Source organism: Carassius carassius, chromosome 16 (genome assembly GCF_963082965.1).
Source record: "Carassius carassius chromosome 16, fCarCar2.1, whole genome shotgun sequence".
Taxonomy (NCBI): Eukaryota; Metazoa; Chordata; class Actinopteri; order Cypriniformes; family Cyprinidae; genus Carassius; species Carassius carassius.
The window spans coordinates 33,795,837-33,812,656 of NC_081770.1; the positions used below are offsets into that span (position 1 = coordinate 33,795,837).

Below are 16,820 nucleotides of genomic sequence, written 5' to 3' on the forward strand. Positions count from 1 at the left end.
TGTTCTTAATTGTGGCCAATGTGTATTAGAGAAAAACATTTATTTCATAATGATATTTCCCCCCATTTTAAATTCTTATTATCCAATGAAAGGTTAGATTTTAAAATAAATAAAAGATCAAAAGGATTAACAATGCAGATTAATTTTTACAGCCTTCTTTGATCATATTTACCAAGAGTGTCCGTATTTTTGTATAAATTTTCATATACTGTATATGCAAATAATAAAAATAAATAAATAAAGTTAACATACAGCTCGTGTATGATATTTATTGTTTTTATTGGAGGAAAAATATGAAAATAACAGCTAATAAGATTGGTGCCGTATCTCCATCCTGACAGCAGAGGTCACTCAAAGAGCAACAAACACATTAGGCTACTATATTTAAGAAATTAACAAAAATACGTTTTCGATGTGCTTGTGTAAAAAATAATTGTTTCTTTTCTATTTGGTTTTCTAAAAAAAAAAGTACATCCATCTCCTTGTTTCAGTTTCCTGTTTAATCTCTCTCCTATATGTTGCTGGCTCATTAATATTCAACATACAATTACCATACTGGGCAGAAATGCAAATTTAAAAAGTACTAGTTTCTATTAAGTTCAGGATATCTTTGGTCTAAAAAGTTACTAGTAACTAAAAAATAAGTACTAAGTACTAATAAGTAGTTCTCTTTTTGGTTAACACGAATATTTTAATTAAATACTAGCCACTAGTGGAATAAGTACTAGTATCTAATGAATAAGTACTAGTAACTTTACAAAAGACACTTCCTAATGAATGAGTACTAGTACTTAATGGAAAAGATACTAGTGTCTAAAGTTTGTTATTTGTAAACACTTTTAAAACATCTCTGCGTCGCTGTGAGAATATGTATTTATTACGTTAAATAACGGATTGACATACAGTTTTAAATGAGAAAAAAATAATGTTACACTAAAAGCAACATATATAAATAAATGTGACTAATAAACATGTACCAAATGTAGTGTAAATGCAGTTTAATTATCAGTGTGCGGTTTTGTTTGTTTGTTTTGTTTTTCGCGGGACATATCCGTGCAAGAGTGATCTGTCATCAGTAATAAACCTCTCCCATCCGACTGAGAGGAGGAGTGTGTGTGTGTGTGTGTGTGTGTGTGTGTGTGTGTGTGTGTGTGTGTGGCGTATCACAACAGTACAAACGAGGAATAGGAGGAATAACCGCTAGCATTTCTCATGCCAGCGTCAGATGTTCCGCTAATGCAGAGCTGTATGAGTTAGTTTTCCTTGTTTGTTCGTTTGTTTGAATGTGTGAGTGAATATAAACTGTATCGATCAGTCAGACTGATCAGCGATCAATGGTGTGAGCGGCTCTCTCTCTCTCTCTCTCTGGATATCAGCAGATTCAATGCAAACGAGAGCCGGAGGTGATGAAAGATCTGGGTGAGTACTAGAATGAGAAAGCGCACATCTATATTTATTTGTTTTAGAATAAGAGTAAAGTTCAAAAAGTTGTTAAAAATGTTTTAAAACCTCTTTTTCTTGGTTATTGCGAACGTTAGAGAAAACAATAAGGCAACATTCCATTTGATCAATTTGAAAACATTGTGAGAATGTTACATTTGAATGTTCTCTGAAACGGATAAAGTTGTAACATTTAAATATTTTAGAGGAATGTCTTACTAAAATGTTTTCAGAGGGGGAAGAACCAGTCCAAGAGAGACAAAAATTCTGGTAATGTTACTGGACGAATGTTTGTTCACAAATTAGAGATAACCTTCCCAAATTTTGAGAACATTCCCTGTTAGTTGAGCACTATGTAAGGCTTTTTCTGCCACTGAATAAAATAATTATAATAATAATTTTATTTCACAATTCTGACTTTTTTCACTTAATTGTTAGTTTACATCTGGCAATTCTGACTTTTTTTCTCAGAATTGCCTGAAACAAACTCGTTATTCTGAGTTTTTTCACAATTGTGAGATATAAACTTATATCTCTATACTAGGACTATACGTGAGAATTGAAGTAAGAGTTGTAAGATATAAACTTTTCAATTTTGAGAACACTTCAGTTTTTTTATTTTATATTTTCTCAGAACTGGACTTTATAACTCACAATTGCGAGTTTAAATCTTACAAATCTGAGAAAAAAGCCAGAATTGCAAGTTTTTAAATCTTGCGATTCTGACTTTCTAACTTGCAATTGTGAGTTTATAAGTAAAAAAGTCAGATTTGTGAGTTTACATCAGGCACTTGTGAGAAAAAAAATCTAAATTGGGAGATACAAAGTCGCAAATACCTTTTTTTTTGTTATTATTTTTCAGTGGAGTAGATCTGTAAGTTCTCCTTGGCCACATATTTGGGCTTTTGGATGCTCAAAGAAAATAATGGTCTGTTACGGTGTTCATGCCTTGCACAGCTTTGCTGGTTGAGGTCTTTAGGCTTGGTCGGCTTGTTCTGGCCTCTGTACTCTTGATTTGAAAGGTGGTTTTTGGTTCGGTGTGATTAGAGTCTGTCATGGCAGCTGTGGTAGGACTATACTTTTATTCCCTGAAGTAACACATGTCTCAGTGTCCTGGAGAGCTTGAGTCTGTATGATTTTGTAAGCCTGAAAGACAGATGAAGGATCCCTGATCACTGCTCAGGTGTTTCCTCAGCCCTCATGAGGCCTAATAACAGTCAGCTTCTGTGTGTCTGCGCTGCATTAGATCAGAGATGACACCCGGCGGGTGAGGAGTGCAGCGGAGCGTGTCAGTCGTAATCCTCTCGCTAATGCGTGCTGAATGCATTCAGAATAACCCTCTGACCGGCCTGATCCTCATGCCCCTCTTCCTCACTGGGATCAGGGATGTTTTCTTTGGACTTTTCACAGCAAGTTCACGTCAAACCCACGCTTGTGGTTCCCATCAGCCTCTTCTCTCCCACAGTGCACATAGCCTGTATTTCCACGTCTCATATAGAGCTCATAGTTATGTGTATTATCTGAATGATGCTCTCTGTTATTTTAAAATTAATTTAAAAGAAGCATTTTATATTTTAATGTTTTTTTAAATGTAATTTAGTCCTGTGATGCAGCACTGAATTTTCAGCATCAATATTTCAGCCTTCAGTGTCACATGATCCTTCAGAAATCATTCTGCTATTCATAACTAATGCTTCAGTCGTAGTCAATCATCATTGGAACCCAATTATTAATAACGGCTCCTATTGCTTGGAGAACTGAAATGTCCTATACGAAAGTTCACGTGAAAGTGAAAGTTCCCACACAGAGGTTTGTGAATTCCAGGGTTTTTTCATTTTGAGAAGAGAAATGCTTCTGTTACGTTCTGGAGGAAGTAAGAGTTTAGACAGAACTAGCAGGCAGAAAACTCCCTTTATTTCCAGCACAGGGAGTAACAGGTCAGGTGCTGTCTGTGCACGCTTACTCGAAGCTCAAACTGTTTCTGAGTCTCTATAGAAACAGTGTAAGACAAAAACAGACACGACCTTCATCTCCAAGCCTGAAATGATTATCACAATGTTCCTTCACTGCTTACTTTAAGCTTGAGATACTGTGAAGATTCACACAGACAACCCACAACAATGCAGGCCACAACAACTCAACATGTAGTTTCTCAAACTTAACGTGTCCAGCCAGTTTAGAATAGGAGTATATTTACAGAATAGCGAAATATTAGAGCAGATTTAAACATTTTTGACCACTAGATGCCAAAAGATCCCACTGAGACATGCAAAAAAAAAAAAAGATGTAGTATTTATTTTGCAACCTTTTCTGACTTTTTGAAAATAGCTAGTAAATGTTGCACATACTTAAAAAGAAATGGCAAATAGCATTGAATTAAATGAAATTTTGTACTAGTAGTATTTTTGTAAAACATATTCAGATAATCCTGTCCTGATATCTAATGGAGTTTTATATGTAAATGCCATCAAAATTCCCTTGGTCTGAAGAGGAAGTTAATCTGAAAAGTTGAAAATTTTCTGTTAAATATCCAAAACTTTAATGAGGTGGGATTTCTGGGCCAATGGTTCCAATGATATGTGTGCCCAGCCCTAAAACTATAACAGGGAAAATACAGACCCTCCCTATTCAGTGCGCCATATTCGTTTGCCAAACGTTTTCATAGGCTATCATCAACTCCCAAACAGTTCTTTCACATTCATAGTTGATTTCTTCTTTATTTACTGAGAACCCGACATGTTAGTCACATTATCGTTGTGAGACAAGCGAGTTTCCCCTCACAGTTTTCAGACTGAGGCCGAGAGCAGAACGACTGAAAGGCCTTGAAACATGGGAAGTGAGTTACTGGGAAATGTTGAGTTGTAGTTTGGAGTCGAGTTACTGAATCAGATTTTCTTTCAGCTGTTGAGCGGCTCAGTTTGCACCTCCTGTTCTCACATACTCGCTCTTTTCTTGAACCGAGAGCACCCTGCACTCCCTCGTCAAAACAAACGCGATTACCTAATTCAGCCGTGAATCATCAGTTATCAAGTTTTCTTAACACTGGTTTGCATGCTGCTATTGTGGATGGTAAAAGATGTAGCCAAATAATTTAGAAAATGTAGTTAGAAGTAAATGTCATTGTCAGTTTTTAGTTGTTGTTGTAAAACCTGCTGTGGCATATGACTATTTGAGTGTTTTTATACGTAATAATTGTATTCCATTTGTCATTGATAAGCTGCGCGAGTCTTTCTGGTGTGCTTTGGCTTTCTGCACCTGTTGTCCAAACTGAAGCGATCTTGCAGACGCGGCTCAGCTGTGATAAAAACGCCTGGCATAAACTGACAGGTGGATTTCTGTTGTATCTGAGGAAGGTCAGGGACTCTCTGAGTCTCTCTGTGGTAACATAGGGGGTTTCTATATACCACAGCTAACTTTTAGATTCAAGTTAACTGAGTTGGCTTTAAAAAAAGCAGAACATTTCACTGGAAAAAGTTTCCAGTCTCTTTTATTCGGGGTTAGTAATCGCAAACCGAAACTGGACTAATCAACATGTGAGCAAATGAAGTGACATGTATGTGATGTAATAAAGCCATGCCTCCAAACACTTAAGACAACATTTCCTGGCTTTTGTTACTAATTCTATAAATCTAATTAATATTAAGCTTTTCATTTCAGTTCAAGTAAATAAAATATTTAGAATACTGTATTTATAATATACAATATATGACACTTTTAAGAGAATGTCTAAGCTTTCATGTTTTCTCTAGTTAAAATAAATTCTGAACTAAATGAGTTCAGTTGATTTGCTTGCATTGATAGATTTCTTTCAGCTGCCTTCCCAAATGCTTCTTATTCTTTCTAAAATAATTTGACAAAAAATATATATTTGTGTTTCTAGCGTTCTACTTTTAGTGAAGCCATTTTTTCAGTCTTACGGGGGTCATATATACAGTACAATCTAATATCTATGACTTGTGTTTATAGATATGAGTTATCAATGAGGAGTTAATTTGCAAAAACAGATAACTTCGTTTTTAACAATTTTCAAAAATCGTTCATTCTGCATTCCAGTTAATCTCAATCAAACTGCAGTTGGGTTATTTTGATTAGTGTTAAAAAATACAGCTAACTAAAACAGTAAAACAATAAAAACATGATTTTTATTTTATCTGTTTTGCAATGATTGTAATACAAAGGGAGATTACAACTAACATTTCTGAATGTTACATTAGCAGAAGTGTACAGGCACTGGCTTTGAATGACTTGGACATCACTAGTCTCTTCACACTGCTACCCAAATGAACTTGTTTTCATCAATAAAACTGCTTTCAGTTCTCTTCTCTCCACACAACACGCCTGCATGAGCTAACACGAGCTTAGCCTTTAGATTTGTTCTGCTGATGAGAGTCAAGACACTGCATGCAGAGACAGATCCTGACCCTGTTCACCACTGAACCGGCAAGCAATCCCAGCTGCAGTGCTGAACCGATTCCCCTTTGAGAGTCTCTGCATTATTCTGTCCTCTCTTGCATTTGTCTTTCAATGGACGACCACTCTTTTTAGGGGAGTTGAATAAGTTAATGACATTCTAAAGATGCCATTTTCGAGAAATCACTCATTTGGAACGACCAGCTTCTCTTGCTATGGCTATAAAATCTTGCTATAAAATGGCTCACCATCTTGCAAAGTCAGTGATAGTTAGGCTACCAGTTAAATAGGGTTGGCAGGTAATAAGGAAAGTAGCACTCATAGTTAAAGTGGTTATATGATATTGCTAAAAAGAACATTATGTTGTGTATTTGGCATATTGAAATGTGTTTATTGGGTTTAAGTTTAAAAAAACACATTATTTTCCACATAATGTAAATTATTATCCGCTATGCCCCACCTTTCTGAAATGTGTTGATTTTTACAAAGCCAATCGGTCTGCAAAGCGAGGAGTGCTCTGATTGGCCAGCTATCCAGTGCATTGTGATTGGTCGAATGCCTCGTGTGTGATGGAAATGTTATGCCCCTTAACATACTGTGATGTGTGTCCCGGCACCACGAGACTAAACCAATAAAACCCATTACAAATGTCCAGTGGGGACATAATTACTGATTATAATGACTTATACTGTCTTTTTAAAAGCTTCCTATGACCACTTTAAAACTTAATGTGCTATGTATTTTAAATGACAAGAAAATGCAGTGAAAATGTGCACACCAACTTTTGTTTTTAACTTTAATGTATAATTTTTTTTTTTGAAAATTTTTTACACAGAAATGATATTACTATTGAATTGCTTTAGTCCCCCTGCAAAAGTACAGTTTAATCACGTTTTAAAGCTCAAGTGTCTGTGATTGGCCCTGTTTAATTCTATTTTAATGACATATATATATGACATTAATGACATATTATATATATATATATATGTGGCAGGGGGGGGCGTGGTTTAGCGAAGTCTGCAGCTGGAGAGAGAATCAGGAGACGAGCGGTAAGTGAGTGGTTTGGGCAGAAATTATCATCACCTGTTTCTTGTTCCAGTAATTGGCGTGGAGAGAGTATAAAACGCCAGGGGAGACGGAAGCAAGGGAGAGAGAGACGGACTGCTGACGCGAAGCCGGAAACGAAACCGGAAGGAGTAAATCGAAAGTGCTGTGACAACGTGTCAGAATAGAAGTCACCATTTGGTGTTTGCAAAGTTTAAGTTATTTTCTGTTTAATAAATACGTCAGCAGTCCTGCCGACCCCTTTGTCCTCTTCCTTGCCCACACGAACTTATTACACTGGTGCCGAAACCCGGGAAGGAAGTAGGACCGCCGCCGCCATGCAAAGCCCGTCCTCCACGCCACTTGCGGACGTTATCGCTTCCCTTGCTGTCTTGCACCGCGAACAACACCAGGCCCTGCTGGACCTGAGGACCGATCAGGAGAGACGATTCCAGGCCATCGTTCAGGCCCAGCAGGAGGACCGCGAGAGGTTCCGGAGCTGGATTGATCGGGAGGTTCGTGCCGAGGCCGCCGGGCCGCCCGCCGCCCCCTTCCACCTGCCACTGCACAAGATGGGGGCCCAGGACGATCCGGAGGCCTTCCTGGAACTGTTTGAGAAATCGGCGGAGGCCTGCGGGTGGCCCCGCGAGCAGTGGCCGGTGCGCCTCATTCCCCTGCTCTCCGGCGAGGCCCAGGTGGCCGCCCAACAACTTCCGGTGGCGAACCTCCTGGTCTTCAACGACCTGAAGAGGGCCATCATCCAGCGGGTCGGCCGGTCGCCAGAGCAACATCGCCAGCACTTCCGGTCCCTGGACTTGGGCGAGGCCGGTCGGCCCTTCATGATGGCCCAACAGCTCCGGGACTCCTGCCGCAAGTGGCTACTAGCCGAGGGAAGCAACGTCCCACAGGTCACCCCTGGTCAGGCTGGCGAGTACCAAATACCTGTGAGTATCAAGGGGGGTACATATCCGGCCTTGGTGGATTCAGGATGCAACCAAATTCGATCCATCAAAGCCTGATTCAACCGGGGGCATTGGATACGAGCCGCGTGGTTAAGGTGCGGTGCGTACACGGGGATGTGGTATATTATATACTGTGATATTTATCCAAGAACATAACAGTATAATACATATATAAATGCCATTCACTTCAAAGTCAAAAGTGATTGGTAGGAAGAATCGAGGCTCTGCAGTCATGATGTCATTTTCACACACACACACACGCACACGCACACACACACACGCACACGCACACACACACACACACACACACACACACAGACACACACACACAGTCATGCACATCATGCACATTACGCAGCCTATACTCATAAGCACATGATGCCAATAAGACTCTTCACAAAAAACCAAGACAAACACACCAATGTAAAATGCCCCAATCCTGTGTCTTTATGAATGCATTTCAGTAATTGTACAACCTTTAATCTTTGTACAATTATCTTTACAACTAGTGTAAACGGATCAGATGTGAAATCAAGTTTACTGAGTTCCTTGTGTTTGGTTTGGGAAGAAATTGACTTATGAAGAGGAAACAGCTGTGTGTGTGTGTGTGTGTGTGTGTGTGTGAGAGAGAGAGAGAGAGAGAGAGAGAGAGAGAGAGAGGGTGTGTGTGTGTGTGTGTGTGTGTGTTTCCTGTACAGGTAAGGGTGCAGAGATCAGGAAACAGCTTCCTGAACTCCTATCTCTGAGTAATAGCCAGAAACTATTACTGTTTTTTTTCTGGACAATAACCTCTGTTACTTTAAAGTTATCAGTATGTTCTACAATTATTGACATAATCATTTTATTATTATGTGTATCATTCTTAGAAGAGGAAAGGGTAGCTGTGACAGATATGTGTACTTATGTTCACTAAGGAAAAGCATTTCTTCATACATTAAACTGGGTTAAAGCAGCTGGAGGGCAACTGATGCGCGTCAGATGATCTGACACTGGACCACTTCAGTCTGACGAGAATACAAGAGCTCATTATGAAGAGCAGATATGAAATATATATAACATTTACTGCCAGACAGCATGTTTTCATGTTATTGTGGAGAGTCAAATACAAATAGAGAAGTCTAAAAGAAGATAGATAGATAGATAGATAGATAGATAGATAGATAGATAGATAGATATTTTTTGAAAGGTGAGATTGGATGTTAGCCACTAGATGGCAGTAAATAATAGTCACTGGTGTAGACATGAACCAGAAAGGCATACTGTAATAATAACTGATGCATACACTACATGACATTCTGTAGTGTTTATATGGTACACAGTTTTGTAAGCATGCATTGATCTTAAAAAGTTTATTGCATCACGTGTATGCTCTGTCTTATAATAATTAATATTAATAGTATGTCTCACACTCAGTACACTTTTTTTAATGAGTGTGAGAATTTGTCACTTTATAAATAAAATGTAAATTTTGAACTTACTCTTTCTCTGAAACAGCTTTCTGTTAACATCACTTAGGATCAGGGTTATTTTAATTCATTCAAAATAAAAGTAAAACTACACAAATAAATAAATAATTTAAATAACATACAATATATATATATATATATAACTTTCAGCTAGTTGTCATTTTTCAGCAAGTCAAAATGTATAATTCTTATTAGTTTAAATATATGTACTAATATAAATAAAATTAAAATAAAATGAATAATATATAGATGACTATTTAAAAAAAATTATATTTAAAAAATATGTTTCATTACAGAAGTTAAATTGATTGTCCGGTCTAATGTCAAATATGTGAAATGTTTTCTGTTGTCAGGTGATTGTAGTCCATGATACTGTTTGCCTGAATGTCTCAGTTTCACGTTTAACCAAATCCTGAAACTGTTCATGAGTCCGGCGATCATAATTAGACCTGCTGTGTGTCTTTTCTTAACACAGGAAATTCAATCATGTACATGTATTCAGTAGTACATCTAGTCTGCATCTACAAACCACATCAGTGTCTTTAGACTGAGACGAACCCTGGTCAGTTTCCATGAGGTGCTCAGTGTGGACGGATTGATTACTGTACTGTATTTAGAGCTGATCAGTACTGATCAGACCGGGTCTGCTGTGTGTGTGTGTGTGTGAGCAGTCTAATGTGTTGATTATTAAGTAAGCCTTTCAAATAGAACATCAGACAAACTACAAACCTTCAGAAGTTGTTGTTTTGATCCATATCCATGTCCCTGGAGCACAAAACCAGTCATAAGGGTCTTTTTTATTGAGATTCATACATCATCTGAAAACCGAATAAACAAGCTTTTCATTGATGTATGGTTTGTTAGGATTGGACCATTTTTGTCTGAAATATAACTATTTGAAAATCTGGAATCTGGGTGGAAAGGGTGCAAAAAAATTTAAATATTGAGAAAATCGCCTTTAAAGTTGTCCAAATGAAGTTCTTAGCAATGCATATTACTAATAAAAAATTAAGTGTTGATATATTTATGGTATAAAATGTACTAAATATCTTCATGGAACATGATCTTTACTTAATATCCTAATCCTAATAATCCTAATTCCTTGCCGCTGTCGCCTCTGGCTTGCTTAGTTGGGGACACTTCATCTACAGCGATATCGTTGACTTGATTGCAAATAAATGCACAGACACTATTTAAATGAACAGAGATGACATAACTGAATTCAATGATGAACTGCCTTTAACAATCATTTTTGCATTATTGACACTGTTTTCCTAATGAATGTTGTTCAGTTGCTTTGACGCAATGTATTTTGTTTAAAGCGCTATACAAATAAAGGTGAGTTGACTTGACTTTTTAAAAAATTATAATTTTGACCTCTACAATGTATTGTTAGCTATTGCTACAAATATACCAGTGCTACTGATGACTGCTTTTGTGCTCCAGGGTCACACATTTGAGTTTGTGTTCTGATATAAAACAAAATTATTTACAGGTGTGCTTCACGAGAGGCTGTGTGAGATCGTTTTAGCTTCCACACACGTTTGAGCTTCTCTTAATGATATTTGATGTGCTCTGTGTCTGAATGTCAAATAATGTGTATCTGAACTGTGAATAAAAGCCTGCATTAAATCTGTTCATCATATACAGTGCAGGAAGTCTTGGATTAAATCAGTATGGATTTTGTTTTACAATGTCTTAATTAACGTTTTTGACACTCAATGTTGCTTGCTTTGACTTTCAATAAATGGACAAATATGAGAGCATAAAAAAAAAGAATATAAAAAATATTAAAATTTTTGTTCTGAACATGCAAGTCCTATGAGTTTGGAAAGAGTAAATGAAGACTCAGTTTTGATTTTTTACTGCTCTATCCCTTTACGTTGATGGATATATCAATCATGACACCTCTGATTAGTGGATCAGTACCCAACTTTTGTTTGTTTGTTTGTTTGTTTGTTTGTTTGCCTTATGAGTTGTTATGGTTGCCTTTTTACTTAATAGTAAATGCCTCTTGAATTTTGATGTTTTCATCTTCTCAGAACATTTCTTGTTGTATGGGAATCTGTATTTAATGTAGTTTGGGTAATATTTTATTTTACCATCCCATAGTTGGAATTGCTGTAAACTTTAATGTCAGGTGTGGCTTTGCCATAAACATAAGTCTCCTCCGGCTCAGAAGAACTGCGCTGAAGATCGTTCTGTGTGTGAGATTCAGCCCAGCTCGAGAGTCTGGATGAAGTTATTGTGCTGTCACACCAGTATCTTGAATAAATGAACTCAAGGATCAGTCTGAAATGTGGGATAATGTTCACTTCTCAGTGGGAGGCGTCTTTAAATGCTGATAAAGTGAAGAGGTAAAGGCCAGAGGGACGATTGGGAGCCAAAGCTCTTGTCAAAGCAGAACTGTTCCTTGTTAGACCTTTCTGAGAAAGAATAATAAAAACATTTTCAAAATCGTTTTGCAGCAGGAAACCAGCTAACCAAACCCACATGTTAAATATGGTTGAGATGTATTTATTCATTTACTTGTAGTTTGATTTTCCCCGTTTCCCTCAATGAAACCAATAGATTTACTGCAGAAGACAAACGTTTGATCCTTGCATGTTTTGTTCATAATGAAAATCTTCACAAATGAACACAGCTTTTATGAATTTTGAAGCCTAAATCCAGTCGGCATAACTGGACGATAATATCAGTAATGTCATTAGTGTTAAAATCATTTCCTTAATAAAGTTATGCACTCTGTCAGTGCCACAGCAACAGATGAATGCTGCAAGTTCAGATATCTGGAGAAGTCTGAGCTAAAGAGCAGTTTCTCAGCACCTCGTCACAGTATAGGCACAAAAAACACAATGTCTGTCATTACTGAGGTTCTGGGTCAGAAAAAGGTCAGACTGTCTGTCTGTTTACAAAACTGCAGTGAATGGAAAAGGTGAAAAACCCTGTCATCTCTCAGTTTCTGGACGGTTTCAGATGTCTGTTGTGTCGTCCATCATTTAGCAGCTCATCTGTCATGTATTTTACCTGCCTTAAGGTTCAGACTCATTGGCAAAGTTGTCTTCCTGTTTAGACACTTTTCAGCATCCGTCATTTAGCTTGTGTTCTCCACAGACTTTATTTCTGGCAGTTTAACCAAAAACCCATTCAAAAGGTCTTCGGGAGGATGGAATAAGATTTACTAAAATGCTAACTCGATCCATCCCTTCAGTGCTCTATTGAAATGGTTCAACCAATCTGACCTCATCTGTGATGATGGCCTGAGCGTAATCTGATCACTCCATCCATCTGATGCTGTTTCTGATGTCTTGATCTTGTTTTGTCCCTCCAGGCCGATGCTGCAGAGGAAGGAGTCGTTTTCTCTCCTCTCGTCATCAGAGAAGTGGCTCTTCAATGGGGTGAGTTCAGATCTGGTGTTGTTCTCCTGCTTCATTCACTTCCTCTGAGTTCTGAAATCAATTCGTTGGCAGCTTTTGCTAAAATAGTAGTGCAGTGTCTCCCAACTCTGATCCAAAATCACATTCAGTATATGATCTGTTGGGTTTACACAATGGGAAATTAATGCCATACTGAAACAAAACCAACATAACCAACTTTAATGATTTCCAAATGAAAACATTAATTTGCCTTTATAACCAATCCTGAGTAAAAAAAAAGCATAAACCAGAAAGTTCATGCATTGTGACCACACCTAACTCATGAACAGTTAGATCAGCACAAAACAGTGTAAATCAGCCAACAGCTATGGAAATTCATAATGGCTTTTTCAGTATTGTTGTGCTTTTTGAAATCAATCTTTTGTAGAAAGCTTTACCTCAATATATTTTTTAGTGTTTGGTTGAGTTAGACTGCCCATAAATGTACAGAAAAATGCCAGATATTCTTGTCATGACTCTATATGAAGTTTCAGGGGATGATTATTCAGACTTTCCTTTCCCCTGAGCTGCCACATCGAGAGCCATTCAGAAATATGTGATAGACCAAGAGCCAAGCCATATCACTTGGACATTTTTGTACAAAACCACAAGGTTAACTAATGTGATTCCACTGTGATGAAGGCATTTTGGGAGCTGACCTCATACGTCATCTGACAGGAACTGCTTCCGTGTACAACAGTGAGCGCACTGACGCGAACTGATTATTACATTTTGAATATGCATACTTTTTTTACAAAAACTAATTGATTTGCTACAGGAGGACTTTGTTCACCCCCCGAAGCTGTTGCGTAAAAAACGGTTTAGACTGGTTTAACAAGTTACTCATCTAATTTTTTGTTTAAGAATGGTCATATTTCTTTTTTAATTCAGTTATATAAAATAATACATTAGTCTAAGTTTAATTAAAAAATAAGACTGATTTCTTATTGGTTAGCTGCTAGTTGGTCCAAATTGTGGGCTACATGAGGTACTATTTTAACAGAGAGGCTAGGTTTGTGCAGCTGGCCCCAGGTCATCAGTCACTAGCTCCATGTTTCTGGCTGTCCTGACTCCTGTAACGCTACAGTATGTTGGACGTTTATGCATCTATTTTTATTCATCCTAGAAAGAGAAACATCGAATATAAAGTTGGTAATGATGTCATTGAGCCTAATTCTATTAAAGTAGAAAATCTGATGAGCAGTAACATTTTCTTCAGTGATAGTTGTCTTCAAAAGAAAATAAGAAAGAAAACTAGTTCTTGCCCTGTACCAGCTGAAGCCAGAACGTCCTAATTCCATTCAAAACTGTGTTTTTGATTATTTTAAATCAGGGATGTTCAGTCACTGTCTACAGAGTTTAGCTCCACCTTGCTTTAGCTTCCAGTTAGATGTTTCCTTGATTAGGTGGCTGAATTTGGGCTGGAGCTAAACTCTGCAGGACAATAATGACCATCCAATAACAGGTTTGTACACCCCTGTTTTACACAGATTCTCAAAAAGGGGAATATAAGTTTAGAGTTTTAGGGCCCTATAATACACCCGGGGCAATACGACACAAGGCGCAGCGCATCTAATTTCCCGTCCAGCACCATGTCGTTTAATTACCAAATGCATTCATACTCATTTGTGTGCCCATGGGCGTGCTGGTCTAAAAAAAGAGGTGTGTTCAGGCGCATTGCTGGCGCATTGCTATCTTAAGGAGCTGAAAATAGACTGCGCTATAGACCAACTCAAACCTGGTCTAAAGTCTGGTGCAATGTTTTTTCTTTGTTATTTAAAGTGCGTGTTAGAATAGGAGGGCCCACAAGGCGCGTACACACTGCTTAATAAACACAGGAACAAAGCACAAAATATAAAAAATTAAAGGATTGCAATGCATAAGATTTATTTGTAGGCTAATTAAATATATATATATATATATATATATATGCATGCCTACATGTCATAATGGATAGTCATCGCATGTATCAGAATTAGGCTATCTATTTGCGTTTCATCTCGGAGACGTGTTCTGTCTTTGTGCTTGCCAAATTCGCCTGTGTAAATAGCAAATCCGTCATGGCACGAGCGCAACTGGCTCTTAAAGGGAATGGAAGATGAGACTCTGATTGGTTTATTGCACGTTACGCCCAAAAAACACCCATTATTCATTAAGAAAAGACCATGCGCCCAGGCGCGCCAACCGTTTTTCCTTCGTTAGAATAGCAAAAGTGGATTTGGACATGCCCTGAGTGCACCTGCGCCTTGCGCTTTACACTTTGCGTTTAGATTGTTAAAAAAGGGCCCTTAAAGTCATTCGGATATGCTCTGAAAACTATATTTGATCTTATGTCTAGATGGAGCATTTGTATGTGCTTTTCAGTTAATCCATCACAGCACTCCAGATCACTAATAACATAGAGTGTCCTAATCATCAGTTTATACCATTATCTCTTTATTTGACTTTGTATTGTATCGAATCAGCTTAAAGGGGAAATATGAATAATCAATCATAACTAGTTATGATTCATTTTCTATATTTAGAATATGTTTTTAGCCTGCAAAGCTGTTGTTAATGCTCTGCAGGAACAGACATTAACTCAGCCTGTGAAATAGTCTCATTAGCATTTGCTTCTATGGCTTCTGGAAGCCTATACATTTACTCTCTCTCTCTCTCTCTCTCTCTCTGTTTCATGAAGTTTCTGGTCATGGTATATTAGGGTGATACTGTTCGCTTCAATCTGTTGTTCTGCTCTGAACAGCTGGCGGTCACATGTCTGTCCCCTGTAGATGGATTTTTTAAAGTAATGCATTCCTTTTTAATTTTTTAAGACAATCCCAGTTACTTTTTTAAATAAGTAACACCACAGAGACCATTATATAAATAGGTGTGGCATTTCATTACAGCCATATATTGATGTTGTGTTAGACTAATGGGTTGGCTGAGATCACAAGGAACTTGTCTATGCAAGATTGAGCTGATAATGGTGTTTCTTCAGGGGATCAGTTTTACCTTTATGACTGTACCCAGTGAGGTTGTGTAGAAAAGAGGAGAAGACCTAACACTGAACCTTGAGGCATCCCAGTGACTCACACCCACTTTTCGCCAGGATGATCCTCCCAAAACCACTGGAACTTTGTGAAGCTGCTTTGAAACAATCTGTATGGTGTAAAGCGCTATATAAATAAATGTGACGCTATTTACAATTAGAACTTAAAATAGCCAGCACCGATTATTTTCAGTTTGGAAAGAAAACAAGAAAATCCTCCTGGCAATTGCAGCATTGAATTGGCATTCATGTATGGGCATTGCATAAAAATAATCATTCTAACATGCTTTAAAGGCAGCATCAGATACACAGCACACTGCTTCAACAGGAAATGCTTAAAGGAAGACAGTTCGCTTCCAGGAAGTGTGTTTAGGAGGGATATTCTGTCTTCCTGTTCTGTAAGTGTACACAAACCTCTTATACTGTAGCAGTATATAGGTACACTAGCAAAATTAATGTCTAGTAACAGATATTTCACTTGTAGGTTATAAGATGTATAATTTTAACTACATACACTATACACATACACATTGGAATCATAAATATTTTTTATATTTTTGAAAGAAGCCTCTAAAAATACAGTACAATTGTGAACAATTTAAAATGTTTACTATTGTAATATGTTTGAAAAACAAATCTTTTATAACATTATAAATTACTATATGGCCACTTTTGATCAATTTAATGTGTCCTTGCTAAGTATATGTATTTATTATTATTATTTTAATTTGCTTATATCAAACATTTGAATGGTAGTGTATCATGATTTCTAGAAAAATATTAAACGGCAATAACTGTTTTCAACATAATAATCAGAAATGTTTCTTAAGCAGGAAATCAGCATGATTTCTGAATGATGTTCTCTTTGATCACAACTATAAATTACAGTTTAACAGATATTTTCAATTATATTCCACCGTTTTTACTGTATTTTTATCAAATAAATGCAACCTTTGGGGAGCAGAAGATACTTTTTTTTAAAGCATTTTTGTAGTGTGTATCAACAGTTAAGATTAACTCTGCTACAAAACTTTATTATTCAGACAAAGAG

The 16,820-nt window shown here is 37.3% G+C and overlaps 1 protein-coding gene across 3 annotated transcripts in view; it reads left to right on the top strand.

The window, feature by feature from the left end:
• The first annotated feature begins 1,221 nt into the window (after window positions 1-1,221).
• Window positions 1,222-16,820, top strand: part of arhgef3 (Rho guanine nucleotide exchange factor (GEF) 3) — a 42,500-nt gene continuing 26,901 nt past the window's right edge. For all 3 annotated transcript variants that reach the window (XM_059569926.1, XM_059569930.1, XM_059569927.1), the window contains exons 1-3: window positions 1,222-1,252; window positions 1,377-1,419; window positions 12,654-12,720. In XM_059569926.1, the coding sequence (XP_059425909.1) occupies window positions 1,237-1,252; window positions 1,377-1,419; window positions 12,654-12,720 (126 nt within the window). In that variant the 5' untranslated portion in view covers window positions 1,222-1,236. The remainder of the gene's footprint in view (window positions 1,253-1,376; window positions 1,420-12,653; window positions 12,721-16,820) is intronic.